Source organism: Seriola dumerili, unplaced genomic scaffold, assembly GCF_002260705.1.
Source record: "Seriola dumerili isolate Sdu_G_001 unplaced genomic scaffold, Sdu_1.0 BDQW01000011.1, whole genome shotgun sequence".
Taxonomy (NCBI): domain Eukaryota; kingdom Metazoa; phylum Chordata; class Actinopteri; order Carangiformes; family Carangidae; genus Seriola; species Seriola dumerili.
Genome location: NW_019174266.1, coordinates 5,088,178 through 5,109,868, shown reverse-complemented (window position 1 = coordinate 5,109,868; position 21,691 = coordinate 5,088,178). Strand labels below are relative to the sequence as shown.

Below are 21,691 nucleotides of genomic sequence, written 5' to 3'. Positions count from 1 at the left end.
CGCTCCTCATACTGTTGCCGGTAGGCTGGGTTGGTGTTCATCAAGTGGTTATGGTAGGCTTGATCGGGATGGTATGCATATGGGGGGACATAAGCATACTGGTTGTAGTAAAGAGGTTGCATGTACATGTTGGATCGCTGTTGGATGACTGAGGGTTGCTGTTGCTGCTGTTGCTGTTGCTGCTGTTGCTGTTGCTGTTGCTGTTGCTGCTGCTGCTGCTGCTGCTGCTGCTGCTGCTGCTGCTGCTGCTGTTGCTGCTGCTGGCCAGGAGCACTGCTGTCAGGTTTGCGGTCTTCATGAACCTCCACTTTGACTTTCTCCTCAACTTGGTCTTGGTCATCATCCCTTTTGATCTTAACCTGACCTTCAGCCACTGGCGTGCCTTGATTGGGCCCGCTGGGACTGGGGTTGACGTAATTGGGTGAGTAATACGCATCATAGCCGGCATAGTACGGGGACTCTTTGTTGGGTGTCTGGTTTGGAAAGAGTGCTTTTTTGACACTTTCCCTGATGGCTTGGTCCTCTGTCCTGACTTTGACACCTTCTAGTTTCCCTTCACCATCCTCACCAGCATCTGAAATGTCTGAATATGCTGGGCTATTAGTTTTGACTGATGAATTGTCAGCACCATTCTGGTTCACCACATGAAGTGGCGTTAGAGGCTGCGGCATCCCACTGCCATCTATTCGACTGGCTACACCAATGGATGGGCTAGGGGCATTGTCAGAAAAGCTGTAAATCTTGTCAGCCTCAGCCTTGATACTGGCCAAGCGACTCTGATGAGGATCTGAGGAGCCATTGAGGAGTCCTTCCCCCTTGTTTCCTTGATCAGAAGGTTCAGAGTATGGAAGCTTTCCTTCCTCTAGTTTTCCTCCCTTTCCCGGAGGCTTGGGGCTGTCAGCCTCCTTTCCACTATCTTTTTTCTTCTTGTCTTTCTTCTTCTTGTCTTTGGAACTACCTGAGGCAGGATCTCCAATGGCAGGGGGTTTAGGCTGTGTGCCTTTCATTTGCGGACTCTTAGGGATACCTTGTATCATTGGGGTAAGCCCTGGGGAAGAATTTGGGTTTCCAGGAGGAAAAGAGTACATTTGCTGGGATGCAGTAGAGCCAGGGCCAATGGGCCGTGGAGACTTCATGTTTTTCTGGGCCATTTTATCAGCCTTTGTGCCAGTGCTACCCTTTTTGGACTTGTCTGATCCTCTCTTATCATCTAAACCATCGTTACTGGCCTCATCAGTGAGGCATGGCCCATCCTCACACCCGTCCATTGGTGTACCTCCCGTTTCTGGATCTGTCTCAGCAATTTTCTTTTTACTCTGCTTTGAACCAAACTTGCCAGGAGATGGGGAAGGACTTTGAGCATCAAAGTTCCTGCCTTTTGGAGTAACTGAACGTGCTGGAGACAAGGATCCTTTCTGAGAGATAGAGGCTCCATTACAGTTCCCTGGTTCAGGGTGGAGAGTTGAATCCTCTCCGTATTCACTGTCTCCATCTAAGTCCAACTTAATGTCATCATCATTGTGGGCACGGGCTTGGTGGTACTTCAGACCATTGATGTGCTTGTACTTCTTGTTGCAGTTAGGGTGTGGGCAGTCAATAAGAACTGGAGAGGGGCAGCTGCGATCGAGGGGAGGTGGAAGTGGCTCAGTCTTAATAGAAGGGATAGGCAGACCTGTTGGTCCCACCCCTCCACTGTTGGAGTTTGTCCGCATACGTTTGTTGCCTTTGGTGTCCTCTGAGCTGGAATTCGGTTCCATGTCTGAGGCTGGTTTGGTCTTGCGTTTTCCAGCTGAGGAGGGACTGGCCTTGATGTCCTCTGTGTTACTGTTCGGTGGAGTACGGCGCTCTGATGGCGTCTGGCTGCCCCTTCGGCCCTTGCTGTTAGAAGCAGCACGTGTCTTGTTGTTGGTGGTACCCTTGTTGTCAGATGAGTTGCTGTTCTCGTTGATAGGGGTGTTGCTGTTCGGTCTCATTCGCTTACCTCGACCGCGGCCATTTCTCATCTCCAGATCACTTGTAGGGGATTCACAAAACCTGCAGTAGTGTTGAAAATAAGAATTAGTGATGTCACAGTATCAATGGCTGATTTCCATGCAACTCTGCTTTAGTTTAGATTCTGAAATGAAACAAAGGAAAATCCATGACTCCAAAAATTTTGAAATGACCATGGCTGTGGGGACTGAATAACACACTGGCAATAAAAACAATTTACCCAATTGGCCATTTAAATTTTTATTATTTTAACATTATTTTTTAACATTAAATAACATTAAATCACTGTGGATATAATTGGCTTTTTTGACAACGATCAACATTCTTTCATGAAGAACATGAAGAAATTTCAATAATTGATCTTAATAAGATCAAAAATAAGTATCAGTATTTAACTCCTTTACTATCACACACCAAAATCGTCATTGGTGCAGTCCATTAAGTGTAATGGAACCTCATTATTTATTGTTACGTAACTACACAGAACCAAACCATTTGATTGTAAAAGTTAAATGAAAAATTGTCAGGTTTGGCGATTGTAATGCTCTCTAATGTTGTTTTTTTTTTTTTTTAATACCTATGCAGTGTTTCCCAAGGATTTTAGGGGGCAAATATTTTAATTCCCAAGTGGTACCTGAACAACATATACAGCTCCACTGCTTTATGTTAAGTCAAACAAATAACATGGGTTGATTGCATATTGTGATTGGCCAGTGAGCTCAGTCCAGCACATACAAGCAAGCTCCCGCACGCGAATCACAGACACAGAGAGGGCCGGTAAAGAGACAGACAGGGATGGTAAAAATTTTATGGATTTTTTTTAACGGCCCACCAGCCCACCGATGGCCAGTCCGACTATGACAGACAGGTCCGTTGTCAATGCATTTGTGAGAGTGAGAGCGGGGCAAGGAGAGCAGATCAATGTGCTACGCACAGGTGTACAAGATTTTGACCCATTAGAAATTGTAAAAAAAAAAAGAAAAGAAAATCACTATATGACTCTAATGGCTGTCAATGTTAATATTGTGGCAGGCCGCCACAAACAAATCAATATATGGGAAACACTGCTATGCTTCTGAAGACATTATTGTTTACCTCTATTCAACACGTATTTACAAGATTTTAGGATATGTCTGTGGTTGGCCATATTCTTCTCAAGTTAATTTGTTCTACCAGAGGTTTGTTTATATTTCTTACTGAGAATCTCACATACACAGTTATTTACTGTATTGGTATGCCAAATAACATGCCACACTTCCACATTACCTGACAGAATTCCGAATACAGAAAATAAGTCATAACAATAACCAACGATGACAACGTAAAGTAGTTTCAGTCCTTTTGAGTCCCGAACCCAAAATAAACAGCAAAGGCAAAGATATTGTGAATATGTACACCATTGTTATGTCCCTGTCCTCTCATTGCATATCAAGCTGATATTTTGCGCACTACAAGTGAGTAAGCACTTTAAACATAGTCACGATTTTCCAAATGAAAATGTAAACATCATTGGAAAAGACAGCAGTGAACATTCCAGCTGCTTTGTAATCAAAACATACAGTCATTCAAATACTTAAAATAGCAGTTTGGCCTTATCTCTCCATAACAGTAATGTAATTATCTTTCTGCACAGCAGTGAAGGTTAGCAATCTGTGACAAAGAGAAACATTGGGCTGCTATGACTCACAGCTTCCTCTACAAGTCTCTCCAAACAATTTCAGCCCCAGCAGGGGATGTGAATACATCCGTAGTCTGAGAGTGGTAGAGGAATTTAGACTCATTACAAGCCCGGGTTTATATTCAGTCCGCTGAAAGCTTTCTGAATTATTCATGGTGTGTCCCTAATGTAGTCGTGCTGCAAACTGTAAGACCATGTTGGTGCAAATACAGCCCAGCAAACCTCACTTACTGTGCAAACCTCACTTACTGAACATTATTGTGATATACTGTGATACATTAGTGTGATACAGCCTATCCTTGTTTTCCATTAGTGCTGCTTTAATCTTGATTTTTTTTTTTTCTACTGCACTTAACCATGCGTTTAAAATATAGATTTATATTTACATGTAGATACAGTGCAGGTGTTCCAAATCAAAGCAAGTGTTTGGAAATATATTTTACACAACCTGTGTATTTAGCATAACAAAGGCAAATGTTCAGAAATTACGAACACCTTAAACTACCACCCACATAACACTGATCTAAGAAATTGCAGCCTTTGTGATAGAGAATGTTATACAGTGTTGAGGAAAAGCTATTAGTCCAATAATTGGATTTTGCAATCTGGCTTGTTAGAGCTGCTTTCTATTTCCACAACTACCTCCTGGGATGTCAGCCGTTTGCCAGTGAATCCTGCTTCTCCAGGCTCGAGATAAAGACTAACATGGAAGGTCCAGCTGCACATAGGCAAGTCAGTGCATTCAGCTATATATACTTGAGCTGATTCTGCTGCAGCAGATTCATATCACACAGAATATGAAAAGGTTAAGAGACCAAGTGCAGCTTAGATAGAGAGAATGTATCAATAATTCATAGTAATCATGACTCTTTTCTACCTCGACATCTACAACTACCATGTGTAACAGTAAAGTCTTTGTAAAGTGCAAATGCTATGCAAAATGTGTGCATGTAGCCTTAGTTTTAACAACACCACACAAGTGATATGTCATTAACATAACAAGTGCAGATTAGGTGATGCATATTTAAATTAAAAAAAAAAAAAAAACGTCCGCCTGCGCTCTCTAGTGAAAATAAAAATGCTCCTTACCTGGGGGGAGCCCAGTCATGCCGTGTACAGTCCAACAGGGTGCCCACATACGTCTTGTTTCTCCAAGTAACATTGACCACCAGCATACCTGCGAGACAAAGAAGAGAAGAGACAAAGGTCATTTACTTTATGCCAAATATGACAATAATATAGTGAAATACAGTTAAAAGCAAGAGAGAATGTTTTACACTGAGATTACTTTATAACTGACTGCACTATGTGAGCACAAAGAGCATCGTGTCTGCTGCATCTACGTGTTGATCTTTGCTAAAGGGTGTCATATGCAAGACAGTTATACAAGTCATACAAGTGAAAGATCCTTTTTTAATCTTCTTCACACAGTAAAGCCGTAGGGGCAAGACAGACTGATATCTTCTAAATGACTTGGAACAGACTCAACTGCAGTCGGTATTGTAAAACCTGTATAAAATACTGGCAGAAGGTCTCGCTAAGAATGATCACAGTGAGGTTACCGGGGAATACTCACTCACTGAACAGCCTTTCCATTTAAATAAGCCATCTCACAGTACAGGAGATCTCCCTGAAGGAGAATTATTTGGAGGCAAATAATATTTTGTAGTCCTCTGTCTCACTTTGCAACCCAGGAATTTGCTACCTTGGGGATAATATAGATCTACTACTACAGCTTCTTAAAAACAAACAACAAGCTACTGGCTTAAACGATTTCAGCGTGAATGGTTCAGTTAGACGGACTGTAACGGAGTGTGCAAGAAAAACTCCTTGACTTCACTGGAATTGCTGCAATCTGTCACACTTAGAAGCTACTGTGTTGCCATTTGGCTAGTGTGAATTTGGTAGCACTCAGTGTGAGCTACACAATCCGACCTGTACTGAGTGTGATATCTGACCTTGCATTTAAAATCTAAAATTAGTTCCAGAGGATCACACCACTCTCTATGTATGTTTCTCCTCAAGAAACAGAATACTCTTCACTTGGCAACAGCTCCCACGTCACCGAAATGTCACAAGTATGCAGATTTGTACAAAATGACTCAACTAAATCCCTGCACTTTGTACATTTAACCGCACAGCACTGAGTGCAGATTTTTGTAGATTTTGCCCGTATATTCAAAAATAAATCATCGACCAAACAGCTTCAGAGGATTAAGAGCAACGACGGTGCAGAACAACACTCTGAATTTATTGCCCCCACCACCCCCGCTCACTCCCCGGTGGTGACCTCAGCTTGCCACTTCAGCACTGCAGAGAAACTGGAGGCTGCAGTGAACTAACTTATCTAATGGCACAGGAATGCTGGCTGGCAGCTTCCATCCCTCCAAGCATTTTATTAGCTTAGGAAACCTCTCTTGCTCACCCCATTTTCCCTCTCTCCTTCACCCTCATTTCCTCTTTTCAATGGTATAACCATCCCTGCCTTACAATCTTTTTCCCTCCCACACACAAGTCACAGTTCAGACCTCATTTTTCTCTTGCTGCCTCTGGCATAAAGCAGCGAGTGTATAAGGTATTTATATATGTTTACAGGAACCAGCTGACACTTGGCCACAAGTCTCTTGCTTCACTCTATGGCCTCAAAACATGAGTGCTCGGCCATGGCTAGATACAACTGCAAATGTCGTTTGTCTATGTGCGCAGGGTAGTAGAGAGGTCCTCGAGTTCAGATTTTCTGTCACATTAAAAGAACCCAGACCTTTTCTAAAACGCCTTCAACAGCCCGCCCCCCTAAGCTCTCCAAACACTCCAACACAAAATGGCTCTGGCAGCTGGTGGTGGCAGGATGTAAATCAAGGCTGGGCAAATGAATGACTAGGCTTTCATGATGTGCTTTCTCCAGTGAGGAGTTTTAGAAATTATACCACAAGTTGTTAAAAGCCTTTAATGATTTTATTTTAAATTAGCATTTGGTCTTTGTGTTAGACTGTCTCTTCACTTAAGTAGCTGTGACAATGGATGACTATGAATGGGATTTTTAGTATTACTGCCTCCAGTACTAATGAAGATTTTCCTAAAGAAATAGTTCCAGTATTTTGTGAAATTTGTTTATTTTCTTTTTCGCCCAGAGTTTGATGGGAATATTGATTCCACTCATTTTTTTACCTTTTTTATCTTGACACCGATACAGCCTTGAGTTGTCTTTAATGTACAGCTGCTAACTGAGCACATCAGTTTTGGATTTCCTGTAATTCTACCCACAGATTTACTCAAGCTCTGTCAAGACGAATGAAGAGTATCTCAAAAACCATCTTCAAGCTACTGCAAAGATTTTTCATCATGACTCAAGTCTGAACTCCGACTCAGTTTTAAAGGACTTTCACAATCTTGTTCGAAATAAAATTCCTCAGTGTATTTGGTGCTGTGATGAGAATCACTGTGCTGGTGGAACATAAATCTTTGCCCCAATCTGACATCATAGCCGCTGTGTTTTTGGTTTTGGCTTCTGAGGAATTTCCCCTGTTTTCCCCTCAACTACAGCTCTCAGGTGTCTGTCAGTGACAAGCAGCCCAGAGTGTACGGCTGTAGACACTTACTGTAGCTTCATAAATGCAAAAGCTGATGACAGGTGATGAGAAGAGGCGCAGTGATCATTTGGGCATCAGTCTTAATGAAAATGTACACTCTAAACGCACTGTTGATTGATTGGTCAGAAATATTTAATGTAACATTTCAATCATTAAGCACGCTATAAAATGTATTACTTAGTTATTACTTCATTTGAATGAAACCCGTGTCCCGAGTCGGACCAGATCAGAATTCTACAGTCTAATTGGGTCGGGTCTCTTTTTACTGCCACAGGTCTCGAGTCTGTGTGACAATAAGCCCAATATCTGAGTGGATCTGAGCTGAAGCTGAAGCCGAGCTTATTTTAGTTCAATCAGGAGCCTGTTTTTCTTGTTGGTGCAGGAGGTGAAAACTATTTATATAAATTTGTCTTTGAAGCATATAAACTAATTATTGATGTTTCTATAACTTCACATCTGTTCTTTGGAGATTATTATTATTACATTGCTGCTCTTTTCCACCATGGCTGCTTGTTAACTGATCAAATGTACTGATAGGACGTCACGCTTCTGCTGGTGTTTGTGTTCTCTCTCCGCTACGGTCCTTTTGGGTCGACCGCATTTTGGTTCAGGTCTAACAATCCCTGGGTCTATTCAGGTTGGGTCTCACTGCGCTCCAGTCCCCCCTGGATCGGGTCTCTCTTTTCTGAAAGGTCATTTATGCACAACAGGTCAGGTCGGTTTTCTACAAAATCTGTCTAAGACCTCCTATTTCCAAATTGAAATGTACTCAAATATACTGCTAATGGACATGCACATCCACCATCACTACTTCATATGGACTCTGTAATATTTAACATTAAAGGCCAATAGCTCCATTTTCACTTTCTTTGCTTCAGGCTCAGAATCTTTGACATGCCTTTTTTGAAGTCTCTGTGCTGGCTGTCATGTTTTTTTGGCTTTCCTCTGCGCAGCCTCCCATGTTGAAGCCGAGCAACTCTGTAATCCTGTCAGAGTAGCCCTTGGCTTCTGGGTCACCTCAGATCTCTGCAATACCGTCTTTGAGTATTAATAAAGTAGTTCCTTTGACGTTATGTAGGACATCTCAAGGACATTCAGAGAAATTTGGATGCATCTTAACTCGAATGGGAATGGTGCTAAAAACAAACAAGAAAAAGTTCCTGCCTCAGAATATTTCTGCACTTCATGTTTAATTAATTTAATGCAAATTTTAAGCTGTTTAAGCCCTTCAGTGTGTATACACTGTGTGGCTTACAGGAACGGAAAATGTCATGCCGAGTTATTATATCATACTCCTCATCTCGGGTGTAAGTGAAAAGGATTTTCATTGCTGACACCTTTAAAGTTGCATCAGAGATTTGAAATTAAATTTCCATGTCACACAGTTTCACTCTGAGGTAAATACAGCCTGGATTACTCCAAACTAGTAGCAATAATGACAAGTATTTGGAAATCATTTTACATCATTATGCAAGACTGTTGCTTCTACTTGATTCTTTCCTTAAATCTTACTGATTATTTTCTGCACATAATAATTAGTTTTGAGAACAGAATCAGTACACACATTTTCTTATCAAAAATGTACCTTGTGTAGATTACAGTTTCTCTTCATTAAGCAGCCATTAATACGATACTGACTTATCGAACAATGAAATAGGCCTATTACACAACTTTTAGACTGAAAAAAGGAGTTGGTTGGTTTAAATGATGTGGTGCTTTGGCTACGTTCACATTACATGCTGAAGTGGCCTCCAAGTGACTCAGATCTGATTTTAAAACACAAGTGTGAACAAACCAAATCAGAGTTTTTCATATCACATCCAGGCCAGTTGCATATGTGATCCTAAATTTGATTCTCATCCAATCTCTGGCTCTGCGGCCGCTGTCAGAATGACATAAATCGCAATGCAGTGTTTTCCGCTGGACGACCTAAGCTTCTTTACAGTGGGATCTAAATTCATACGACCTCCTGGCAATATCATAAAAATATGCTCAGGGAAAAACAAAAAGATCAAGATTAGGTTTGAGTGCTAAAAGCCTTTTGAATTACTCTGTACACTTTCATCCTCGGAATCATTTTCAAGCTGTCAGGACAAAGATGTCAACGTCAAGTCAGGCTAAAAATGGAAAGCCCTTGACAAAACAACTCAAACAAATTTCCCTGTGGTGGAGAGCAAATTACACAAGAAACTGAGATGACTTTCCATGCATGATCATTTTATTTGTTTTTACAAGTGTTAAATATTTTGTTTCTGTTTTGTTTTGTCAGCCATAATTTCTCTCTTTACTCACTGGAAGAAACAGATTGCAGTTCAAAGATCGAAAAATCAAACTTGCTCTTTGGAAGTGCAGTTCATCCGTTCACACAGGATTTGTTCACTAGGGGAAGGTTGCTGTGGGGTGAAGGAAAGGGGTCGGCGTGATTTGGAGCAAACCCAGTTCCCTGCACCCTGCACCCCTGACCATCCTCCCTCCCTTTGTGACAGCCTTATTAGGGTCACTCAGGACAGCTGAGTGAAGCCCACATTAATGAGAGGAATTGGCCTGTAATTTTACCACTCATTTCCTTTCAGTGCTGTCGAACAACAAATGGCAGCCCTCTTTAGGCGCCCAACTCCACTGCGTACTTGTGTAGGATTACTTGAACAAGAGGCTAATGTAATGGGGGGAAATTAAGTCAGGAGTAGGTTGTCTGCTGCATGGGTGACTGCCCCCTTCAGCCCCTAAAACTCCCCTCCTCCCTCCTTAACACATTTCATTAGGTTTGCAGTGGGGCCAAAATATCAAGTCCTCTGCTGCTGGTGAGGGCCACGGGTTCACTGGCTGACCTCTGCTCTGCTCCGCTCCAACTCAACAGGAATTCAGTGGGGTTAATGGCATTTTCACTGACTGACCCTGTCAAAATGCCTTTGTTATCTTTGAAAATGGGAGCTCACTTCTGCGTAATGATTGTTTGTGACATTATATGACTGTTCTCAAAAATATCAAATTAAAGGTTTCCATTTGCCTTTAAATATCTCAGATATTTCTGAATAAAACAAGACAAGGATTGGAAAAAAAAAACAATTATGTGAACAATTACCAGCACTTGCAATTATCGTCTTTTGTACACAGTCACATTCTAGTTTAATTATCAACAGATTTTACAACCCTCTTTGTATCCTGCTAGAAAACAGCTCTTCTCTCATCCCCATTTTCTCAGAACTAGAAGCACCACTCATCAAGGTTGCATGTAGACAAGAAAGTGAGAACAATGAGAAAAATAGTGTCAGTATTCATTATGGAGAGAAGATAAAAGATAGCCGGGTGCTGCCATGAGCAATAACTGTAACATTGATAAATGAAGCGTTTGAGCATTCAAGTGTCTGAGCATGTTTCCAACAGTCCATTTTAAGAGTGTTTCTGCACTCATGGTGCATAAAATGAAGCCGAGCTTGTCCGGTTATGTCAGTATCCTGACTGACCTTATCTTAAATCCTGGGCAGACGGGAATTGTATGAGCCACTAATAGCACTGGAGAGGCTATATGGTGGGATGTATTATTTGCAGTATTTTAATTGCTATGTTGATTTGCAAGTGAATTTATAATGTAGAAGTGAAATGATAGGTTGATTTGCTGAACAGCAGATCCATCAGCAACTCTTGTGATTGAAAGGGTAACTCCACCCTGAAATTCTACTAAAGCCATCTCTCCCAGAATATTTTAAAAAATGCAACAGAGGAGTGAGATGAAAACAGCTGCTGATGATTTCGGCCTCACGGCTACATAGTGTGTGTGACCTGGAGTGTCAGGGGAAACAGAGACTGACCACCACGCAGTGTAGCATGGATGGAGATGTGACGTAGTGCCCGTAGTTAGAGCTAGACAGCCACGAGAAGCTACTGTCGGGCTCTCTGTCTCTGCTGGAAACACAGGGAGTCTGGTGGAGCGATGACAGTCACAAGAGGACTTTATGGTCTTTGAAAGAGACTCTGTGTGGGCTCTGCTGCGAGTGGCACTGTCTGTGGGGGAGTGTCAGTACATACCCATAACCCTGTGGTTTATCGTGGTTAACGTTGCTGTTCATAAATCCTAAATGTCTTTTAAAGCGCTGAATATAGCACAGTTACTGGATGGTGTGTGTGTTGAGTCTGAAGGAATAAATCGTGTATCTAAATGTCGTTGTAATGCTGGTGTTTATCAAGCTTATTAATGCTATTGATGCCAGAGGCCATGTGTGACAGGCACAGACTACGGCTATGTTTAGCCAGTGCTGCGCGTTCTATACTTATTGACATACAACACAGACGTAGACATAGATCATGGATGTATTCTATGAACTGGATCCAGGCATGGTACATGACACTGCTCGCCTGCATTGCTTCACATTGCAATGATGTCACTAAAATAAGACTCACTTTTCTAGGCTTTAGAGACATTTCTTAATTTTAGAATATAATTTTGCTCTATGGGGAAAATACTTTTTGAGCAGCAAGGGGATTTTTTTTCATTGCAATACTGCGAGTGGCCACTGGGACAAACAGGCAGCGCCATGTCCAGCTCTCTTAATCCAAGCCGACAGATACGAGCTGAAAGAACATTGCAGTTCCACGGCGGTTTAACTGTCCACCACTTTGTGACCAAACAAATACCGACAGACACCCTTTATCTCCTCCCCAGATGCCCCTGTTAGCATCATTTGTAAATAATGTAGCTAACACTGCTAACCAAGCTAGCCATTATATTAGTTGTCTGAGGTTAGCATGTTGCTAACACAAATTCAAAGTTACTGTTTTAATTACTGTTGGGCTACCTGTCCTGTAGTTTACTCTTTTTACCTTTACTCCTCCTGTTGTGAACTCTATGGATAAGCTTCCACTAATTATTGTGTTGTTCTGCCTGCGGTGCCTTTACAGATGAATCTTTGTTTTTCAAGGTTTCTGCACAGTTCATCAAAGTAAACTGGCTTTTTAAGACCTTTTTAATACCACACAGAATGCAATGTACTAGACATTCACTGAAAACTAGTAGGGACATTAGGGATTAAATTAATTTATTGGTATGTACATCACATTTTTTCAGTACTTCCCATATATATTGAATGGTTTAGCACTTGTTTAGGAATTTGTTGTATTCACAGTTTTCACAACTGCCTCCAGTAAAGATTTCAATGTGTGTTTAGATCACTGCATAGCTGTGCACATGGTGAAGGTAGAAAAGGTAAATTACAATTGCTGTTTTTAACTATTTTAATGCAAATGATTAAACATTTAATATAGACAAAATAATTGGCAGATAAATCAGTAATAAAAATACTCTTTAGTTGCCGCCCTACAACACTGTAAAGCACTTTTCAAATTAAGTAAAGTTGTAAATAGTAGTACAAAGATTAAGCCAAGACATTAAGCACAGATAAACATACCATAAAAATGCCACATCTTGGTAATATAGTTAAGGTTTAGCAATAACCGGCAAATGAGACACGGGTATGGTTGATGATTTCATTTTGAATTTTAGAGCGTTCAAATGAACCCTATCTGAAAAGTTCAGGCTGCATTCCGGTTCATAAGAGGTAAAAGTGCGAAGTCACTCTTACTGACAAGAATAACAGCCAGTGAGAAGGTCAATTCTCTCATACCACTGAGAGGCAAAGGAAGGGTGCATTAGTATGCTCTCCACATCCACGCAGTATTATCAGCCGCATGCAGCAGTTTCTCCTTCCACAAAATCACTACATGTTTACTCTTACACTGGGAGTAGATCACAAAGCAGCAGCGATGCATGTAACGGCCTAAAAATAAATATTTGACATCTCTACCAACTCGGCATGCATTTATTACTGCAAATAATTTGTAGTGAGGCGAGGAGCAGTTTCCTTAAATGTCGTCTGGGCAAATCTGCAATCTCTCCATTAAAACGAACCCTCTGGTGTTTTTCCTTAAAGAAGATGGTGCTGAGATTATGAGACAAGCCTGCCAAAGGCGCATTACTCAAGCTCTCCTTGACGTGTATAGAAAACATGATATCTTATGACAACCACTGACAAAGCTTACAGTTCCTCAAGGCGTATGATTTACGTTTCAAGACCATTTAAGTGCTTGAAAAAGAAAATAATGCAGTTTTTGCTCAGGTGCCATCTTGGAATAAATGTGTTGCTAACAAGACGAGCCTCCCGGTGAGTCCACTATATCTTAAGTTCCTTCCAGAGTCTTATTTCAACCACATACTTAGGAAGAATTCTTTACAACGTGGGGCTGTTTTTCCCTGGAAATTGGCCACTTCCACTCTTGCACAGTGAACGCTGATGAGGGTAAAGATTGGCTTGGCAGGGTGGAAAGTAAACGTGGCTAAGGAACTGGCAAATTAAAATCTACAGAGTGGGAGCTAGAGAAAGAAGGCGGCATATCACTTTCTGTTCTTTTCTCTTCAATATGTCCTCTACTGTTAACAGAAGTTGGACCTTTGTGATTGATTTTTCACTCCATCTTCTTCTTGCTCATTGGCCTGGCACAGAGCTGCAGGCCTCCTGACAATGCTCACTCTTATTTCAAGGACAGTTTCTATGGCAAGTTCACAGAGAGCAGCCACCGCTCGGCTTTATAAAAACATTTCAATGAGGCCACTGACAGGTGGTCTCCAAAAGAGCAAGGAAGCATAGCTGGCAAGTGAGCTACAAGTGCTCCTTTCATACAATATTCCTCTCCTCAACTCAGTGACAGGCTTGGAGAAATAAAGAAAAAAGAAAACCCACATCTCTCAAACGTTTATACAAGAATATCCGTTTCACACTGACCTCTCTTCTATTCAGATGCCTAACAGCTTTTAACTGCTGTGATAAAGCCAATTCTCGTAATGCTACAGTGATGTAATGCGTGTTGCATAAATAATCCATGAGACAAACATTTATCACAAACAGCCTGTATTATTTGTCTATTAGGGAGCTTAAGAAGCTGTGGGACCTGCTTGGGAAATAGCCTGCTGTGTACAGGAGGGTCGGTGTGTGAGTGTGAGCCTTTTGGGGGTTGGGGAGTGAGGAGGGGCTGCACTGGCATGGAGCTGCAGTGTTTGGCCAAAGGGGCCCCCTCTGTGTTCTCTCTACCCCGGAGCGGGAGCCAAGGCGTTCTGGGCTGTGTTTCAAGAGCAACAAACTTCTCCAGCATTTTAGAGATGACATTTGGAGGTATCAGCATGCTAAGCCTGGGAGGGGTTGGCCCATCGCTCCGCCGACACGACCCTGGGAGCTGCCACTGCCTTGTCTGCGCTGAGGGGATTTGTGTCAATGCCGGGCCTTAAAATACCACGGCTCTGCCCCTCCTTTCTTCTGTCTACACTCCACTCGCCCCCCAGACTGACTGCATGACACAGACTCACTTTCTCTCACCTCATATTATCCGTTTTTTTTTCTTCTCCTACACAGAACAAAATGCATCAAATTTATATGTTTTTCCAGATTTTATGGATCATTTCGTTCATTCAGCCATCCACATATACATTCATGCTGCTGATTAAATCTTGCCGATACGAAGATTCGGCTGAAAGCGCTGCTACATCTGTGCTCAGATTACACAGGATGAAAAATTTATTCGGCCTCATCAGCCAAGACTCTTGTCAGCTCTGACCAAAGGTGCAGCTTCTGTGATCGTATTTTGTTAGTTGTCGCCCGCTCTCTCCTCATCTGTTTCTTTCTCTGGCACTCTGTGAGTCGGGTGAGGCGCAGACAATTACTGGGAGCCTGTTGTTCATTTACTCCCACAAGGCCGAAAGGCGGAGGTGATGAAGCAGCTGTTGGTTGGCATGCTAAATGAAACGCGCACACACGCAGTGCATGCCTAAACAGCCCTATATGAGACTTGTCATGCAGAGAAATGGGGGACTGCTCAACTTCACTGCTAATCAGGATGCCTCTGCTATGTCTTTGGGGCCTCTGTTTGTTGCTCTTCCCTGGTACTCTGCCTGGATTTGCTTGATTTCCTCATTTGGTTCTCATTTGTTCAGTTGCCCCACAATGAGAGAAGTCTGCTCCCACAGGTCTCTTAGGGGAAAAACAGTGGAAAGGCATTGCAGTTTGATGTGAGCAGCATCTGGGTCGCTTTCATTTTAAGACTAGCCAGTGGGTTGTTAAGGGCTTGTACCATTAAAATGATGTAGAAGGAATACGCATCTTTGTGTTGTTTAATGTAGTGTGCAAAATCCAATACAATAGAGGCTATTGAGAAATGCCTCCTTAGAAACTCAGTCCAGATTCACTGTTATATCTCCAGCTGCACTGATGGCTCTTTATATGACACCAAAAACTAACAGTTGCACATCTAGTATGGATTCAGAAACAGCACACATTTCAGGCGCTGCAGTCTCTGGCTTTAAACACTAAAGTGAAGCTGATTTTGTTAGAAATTAACAAGCTGTGATGTCCTCAAACGCCTTAAAAAATAATAATAAAAAAACAGAAAGCCATATAAGAATAAAGGGAAAGGCCACTTCTAGTGGCAGTTATTAAATGTATCTCTTCACCCTCTACCGCATGATTTTCTACCCTGACTGTGACTACTTGATACAGGTTTCGTCGGAGATAAAAAAAAATAATAAAAAGAGGCTTCAAAGAGAGCAAAGGGGGTTGGATTCTGGAAACCCTGCTGGTCTCTACAGCTCTGATGGTCATAACAACCTGTGTGCTACACCTGCAGAGTGCCCCCCACCCCTTCTCCCCTCAACACACACACACACACACACACACCTTCTCCTCTACACCATACCACTTTTAAAACCACTCAAAAGCTCCCACCAGCCTCCTCCCCACTGAGCCAGATAGAGTAGAATCAGGAGAAAACACAGCTCCATCAGGCCAAACCACTACCTCTTTCAGCCAAAATAGCAGCTTTGAGAGAGCGAGTGCAGGCAAAGGACAGACTTGGACGGTGAAAGGGAAGGGGGCAGGGCGAGGGGGAGGGTCAATCACTCTGTGGGAGGCAGAGAATGAGGGAGCACAAACATAGTACTGGTGTTGGCTCTGAGCCATGTTTGTGTCACTAACAGAAGTAGCCTTGTCTAACCCCCCCCCTCTCCTGCCCCAACCTTTTGCCTTGCACTCACTCTCTCCCAGTTTGCTTGGAAACAGAGTCAAGGGGTGACTGGCTGGATGCTTGGTAACAGAAAAGAGCTGCAATACAGAGGAGAACAGGGGTGAATCAGACACAGCCCAGGGCTGAGCAAAAATCAAAAAAGGGTTGGGGGTGGGGGGGTGGGGGGGGTTGGGAGCCACTCAATAGCGGGGACTGTGCTTTGGGAATGTTGATGAGGCAGGGACCTTTTCTCTTCAGTTCCTCCAAGTGAACCAACGAGCAGCACTGTGGATGTGTGGGCGATTTGTACTCAGCATGCCCGCAGAGCGACTGAGCGTGAGCTGCTTTGAAGATTAGGTGTTTGCATTATTTCACATGCACGACAGAAAAAGGAGGGCAGTTTTTCAGACCCAGCAGAACCTGATAGTGCTAGTGATACATCTTTAAATTAAGTAAGCTGAATGCGGTTTCCATCAAAGGGAGGAAAACTGAGAGGGTCTGAGATTTCACTCGGACTGCACTGCAGAAGAGGAGCCAACTCTATTCCCAACTGGCAGCCTTGCAAAAAAAAAAAGAAGAAGAAGAAAAAAACAAAACAAAAAAAAAAGTGCTTTGTGTTATGAGGCATGTTGTTGTTGAGAGCAGATATCTCTGTGCAACAAACTCCCGTCTGCCTACTCCCGAGCACAAAACAAATCAAGGCCACCTAAGAACTGCCTGCCAACTACTATTCTCGTTCGCAATATTATGCAGCATGTGTGCTGTTGAAGCACATATTAGTACCATCACCAGCTCCTGAGGCAGTCAGGGCATATCCAATTACATTTTAGCAGGAAAAATATGTATGGAGCAAGATTTTTTGTTTTTAAACGACAGAGACTTCACTAAAGCCTCGAACAACCAATACCTCTTTGATGTCAACCAACTGGATATGTACATAAAAGCCAAAAAAAAACAAAAAACAAAAACAAACTATCCCATATGTTTGTAGCTTATTTTTCTTTTCCGCCAACTTCCAATACTCATAGTTTTTCACTGGGAAGACATTCAGGAAAGAGCACGTTAAACAGTTTGACTTACCGTCCTCAGTTTCCTGCCACACGATGCCTTCGAGATTGACACTGGTACCAGGCTCACAGGGCCCCAAGCACTCAGGTTCGGTAGCCAGGGCCACATCGGATGTGTTCACTGCTACCGAGCGTGTACGCACCATTATCTGCTCGCACGGCGAGGCAATCTCACTGTTGCCTACTGTGGCCAGGAGGTGGAGGGGGGGAGGGGCTGGCGTGGAGACAGGAGATTCCATCTGTGAAGAAAGAAGTGGGGGTTGAGAGAGAAAGAGAAACACATGAGACACTTCAGAACCACTGTATAAACATGTACAGAGCAGATGTTGAGATACAGCCAACGGATGCCACAATGAGAGGAAGTGGAAAAAAAAAGTGCTGAGCGCATGAAAGACATCCTGGTATTTCAGTGGTCCTTAAAAGAAGATTTCATCAGAGAGAGAGGGCGATGCAGCAGGCAGTGTTGTAATGTGCTACTTTTGTCTTTCCTCAACCTTAGAGGTGATTAGCAGGCAGGGGAGGGACATGTGAACTGCTCTGGCTGCCTCTGTGGAAGGACAGAATTAGTTATGCAGGGTTGGTCAAACAATCCCTCCCCCAGCTTTCTTGCCTCACACACTGCCGAGCGAGATCCATGACACAAATAATCTCACAGACTGATCACTCATTAATTCCCTCAATTAAAGAGCTAGTTGTGGCAGGGAGCGGGCTGCTGAGGGTCAGTAATTGATTCCACCTGTTCTGACACACTGTGACAGCAATGAAGAGACAGTGGGCCTACGTGGAAAACGAAAATGAAAAGGACAGGAGGAGTGGGAGATGATGGGAGCAACTGAGGGGAAGAGTGAGGGAGAGAGAAGGAGAGAGAGCAGGAGGTAGAAAAAGTGTGTAGGCGGAAAAGAGACGGAGAGAGGAAGACTGATGGTGATTTAAGGGCCACGGTGATACGAGGCTTAGTTCTCTTTATTCAAGGCAGTCAACATTAAAGCGCTCCAAGTCATTAGCACTGAACTGCGGGAGGAATGCCACGCTGCAGCCAACACCACACATTTATTAATTGGGCATAAACCATTCAGTGCTCGGGAATATGCTGCCAATGCTGGATCCAATTAGACTTGGAAGACAAAATAACAATTGACACATTGGATTATAAGACTGTACACCCTTTAAATAATTGTTATAATCTACTTACTGCTCCAAAGTACAACCTGGAGAACTAAAACCGCTCATCGCTGAACATATTAAAGTTGCTGCTTAATTTTGATCCTTCTAGGGATGAAATGTTGGCCTGTCGCTGGGTTGTTAAGTCCATCACTTAGGACCATAAAATTCAGCTGAACCAATAGATATTTCAGTCTGGAGCAAAGAGGATGAATCCTGACTTTGCTGATCCCCTGACGTGTTCTCCGATTTTTAACTTATCCTGAGAATTATCTCGTCAAAACTTACATTCATGGTTTCCAGATGATGAATCCAACTTATGATGAGTTTTTGACCAAATATCTGCAAAATGAAACTACACTCCCAGCCATACTTAATGTACAGCTGTATTTAGTGCTTATCAATTTGATTATTTGAGGTTTGTAAAAAAAAATCCTGTGATTGATCATGATTTATAAAGCTAATCATTAGAAAGTATTACCACCATGAATTATGCCGCAAGAGACAGTACAGATCAATCACTGAATGAAAAATCTGAATTAGTGATCAGCTGAGTGCTTTGAAAACCAAACATTAGTCTATGATGAAATTTAATATTAGCACAAGACTTGTCATCACAGGAGCTTCATATTTCATGGATTACTGAAAAGAGCTTGGATAGCACATTTCTCCCAGTGCTCAGAGGACGAGCAAATGAATGTGTGCCGAGAGCAGCGGAGAGTCAGGTCTAACGACATCGTAATCACTGTCTGTCACTTTCTGATGCATGATGTGGCCAAGCTGCAGGCCGGCTGACTGAATGAGACAGGACAGGTAATCACCCGAGCTGTCACCACACACTGTTCCTGGGCCTTATGGAGACACAGTGGGCCGCAGACGAGAACACGCGACCGGCCCTCCTTCAGAGTGACAGCAAGCGGTGAAAGGTGCAAACAGGTTCATGCTGAGCCTCCTCTAAATTGACTCAAGTCTTCAAACTGTTTGTGGTGACATTTTGGGAACTGACATTTTGGGTATTTTTAAGACCAAGGTTAGGTGACATAGCAGCGGCCTGTAAACAACTTCCTTTACACACTGAAATCGTTAAATTGAGTAGTAGCCTCATATTATTAGATTCACAATATTCATTTCCTTCTTTCTTTTGGCTATCTACTGGTGGACTGTGCTTATCAATACACTCAGAAACCAAGGTGTTCTAAGTACCGCAGTGTTAGCTATTTAGCTATTACCATTTTCTTTCACTCAGACAATTGCACACTTTATATTAGCCAGTGAGCATAGCCTAGACTAGGGTCGGTTATTCTCATTATCCACTAATCTGCAAAAAAAAAGTGTCAAAAAATCACTTTTTCTCCAGAGTGAACTTCAGCTAATGTCTTGTTTTGTCAAACCAACAGTCCAAAACCCGAAGTAATTTAATTTACAATGACAAAACTAGCAAAGATTCACATCCGAGCTGCGACCACAAAAATCTTTGCTTTAAAAACAATGAGTGAAATTATCAATCGATTATCAAAAAGGTTGCCGATTTATTTTCTGTCGATCAACTATTCGATTAGTCAGTGATGACCCATCAACCTCGATTTAAAATGATAGGATGTTCATAACACCTGGATGAATTAAGGAAAAGAACAGATGAAGTGTCAAGGTAGAGTGAAGTTTAAGGATTCCCCTGGATTATAAACCTTAATATCTCTCTGATCGTTTTAATAACACTGAATACTGGTGATTCCCAGAACAGTTCCATCTTGAGTTCCTGATGCTCATTATTTATATCAATAAAAATCTTAATGAATTTTAGCTCCATCTTTACATTTTGAGTTCGAGTATAGCTTTGCCTGGATGAGCTTTGATTTTAGTTTTCCATGCTAGAAGGAAAGGGGAATTACTTTGTTTCATTTGCCACAAATAAAAGTGAGGAGCCAGTGTAGTGCCACTCCACGATAAAGGAACCATTTATTATGTAATGGTATAAACTGATTACAATAGAATGAAAGTGGAAAGGGGACCAGTGTACAATGCACATGAACAATGCTGCTCCATTCCCAAGTTCTATCAATGGACGAGTGAACAAAAGGACTTTCACTCTGGGGCTGCAGAATGCAAACCCACATAGTGAAATGCCTGACGTCTTGTCCAGGGTTTCAAAAAACCACATGCGACTGAGCTACACAATTTGCCAGATTACACAAGGCTCTACCCGACGCTCAGCCGATGCCAAATTCCAAGATTTCTTCCCTCCATGCAAGACTTTACAGATGGATTTTGAAATCTCCCCCAAAACCACAATGCTTCAATGTCACGCAAACCTTTTCTTAACTAAAACCCCATGCCGACTCCTAGAGAAAGCCACACTGGCAAGAATAATGTTTAACTGGCTGACAAAAAATTCCTATGAATCTTGGACTGGTGTTGAGCATACCTCACAGTGCTGACAGAGGGGGAACTCTGCCTGGATTTCCAGAGATCACACAATAACTCGCCCATGGCAGACGGACACGTGCTGCACTTTTTACTGGACACATTAACTTCAGCTTTAACTTGTTTATTAGAGTTGGGATTAAGAAACTGAGCACTGAGCTTGGACGCGGATTAAGAAAGGATTACACTGCAGTGTCATACTGAGACACCTGTCTTGGCTAAACTTGTGTGGGTGGTGTGAGGCTTGAATACAGTTGACCAAATTAAGCTTTGAACCTTTGTTGGACACCCGACTTAAGTCAGCAATAAAAGTGTCTTAGCCTGACTTAGAACCAGTGAAATGTGCCAACAGCTATTACTCTACTTAATATTAAATTTACTATAATAAAGACATGTCACAAAAATTGATCTGGATGATTAGTTGATAAAGTTTTATTTCACACGTACATAAATCCCAATTTATTTCTATATAATCTCCTAAGAAGTTACAAGGAAAGAACCATATCATTTGGTAACAGTTATAGGTAAAATAAAGCAGTTGGTATATAGCCAATTATTTCTGAATGCTAACATAGCATAAGCTTGAGATATTTATTCAGAGGACAGCAGGTGAGCTAAACATGCAAAATGTGTGCGTCTACACACAAACATGCCCTTCATCATATATGAAAAATAAAGTTTCCAGCAATAAATTAATGAGTAATAAATATTCACTGGGGTTTCAAATGGAGCAATTCATCTCC

General features: G+C 42.2%; 1 protein-coding gene across 1 annotated transcript in view; it reads right to left on the bottom strand.

Moving 5' to 3' along the window:
• Positions 1-21,691, bottom strand: part of znf609 (zinc finger protein 609) — a 50,089-nt gene that overhangs the window by 4,446 nt on the left and 23,952 nt on the right. The window contains 3 exon segments of the mRNA XM_022748885.1: positions 273-2,034; positions 4,760-4,847; positions 17,380-17,605. Coding sequence (XP_022604606.1) covers positions 273-2,034; positions 4,760-4,847; positions 17,380-17,605 — 2,076 coding nt within the window.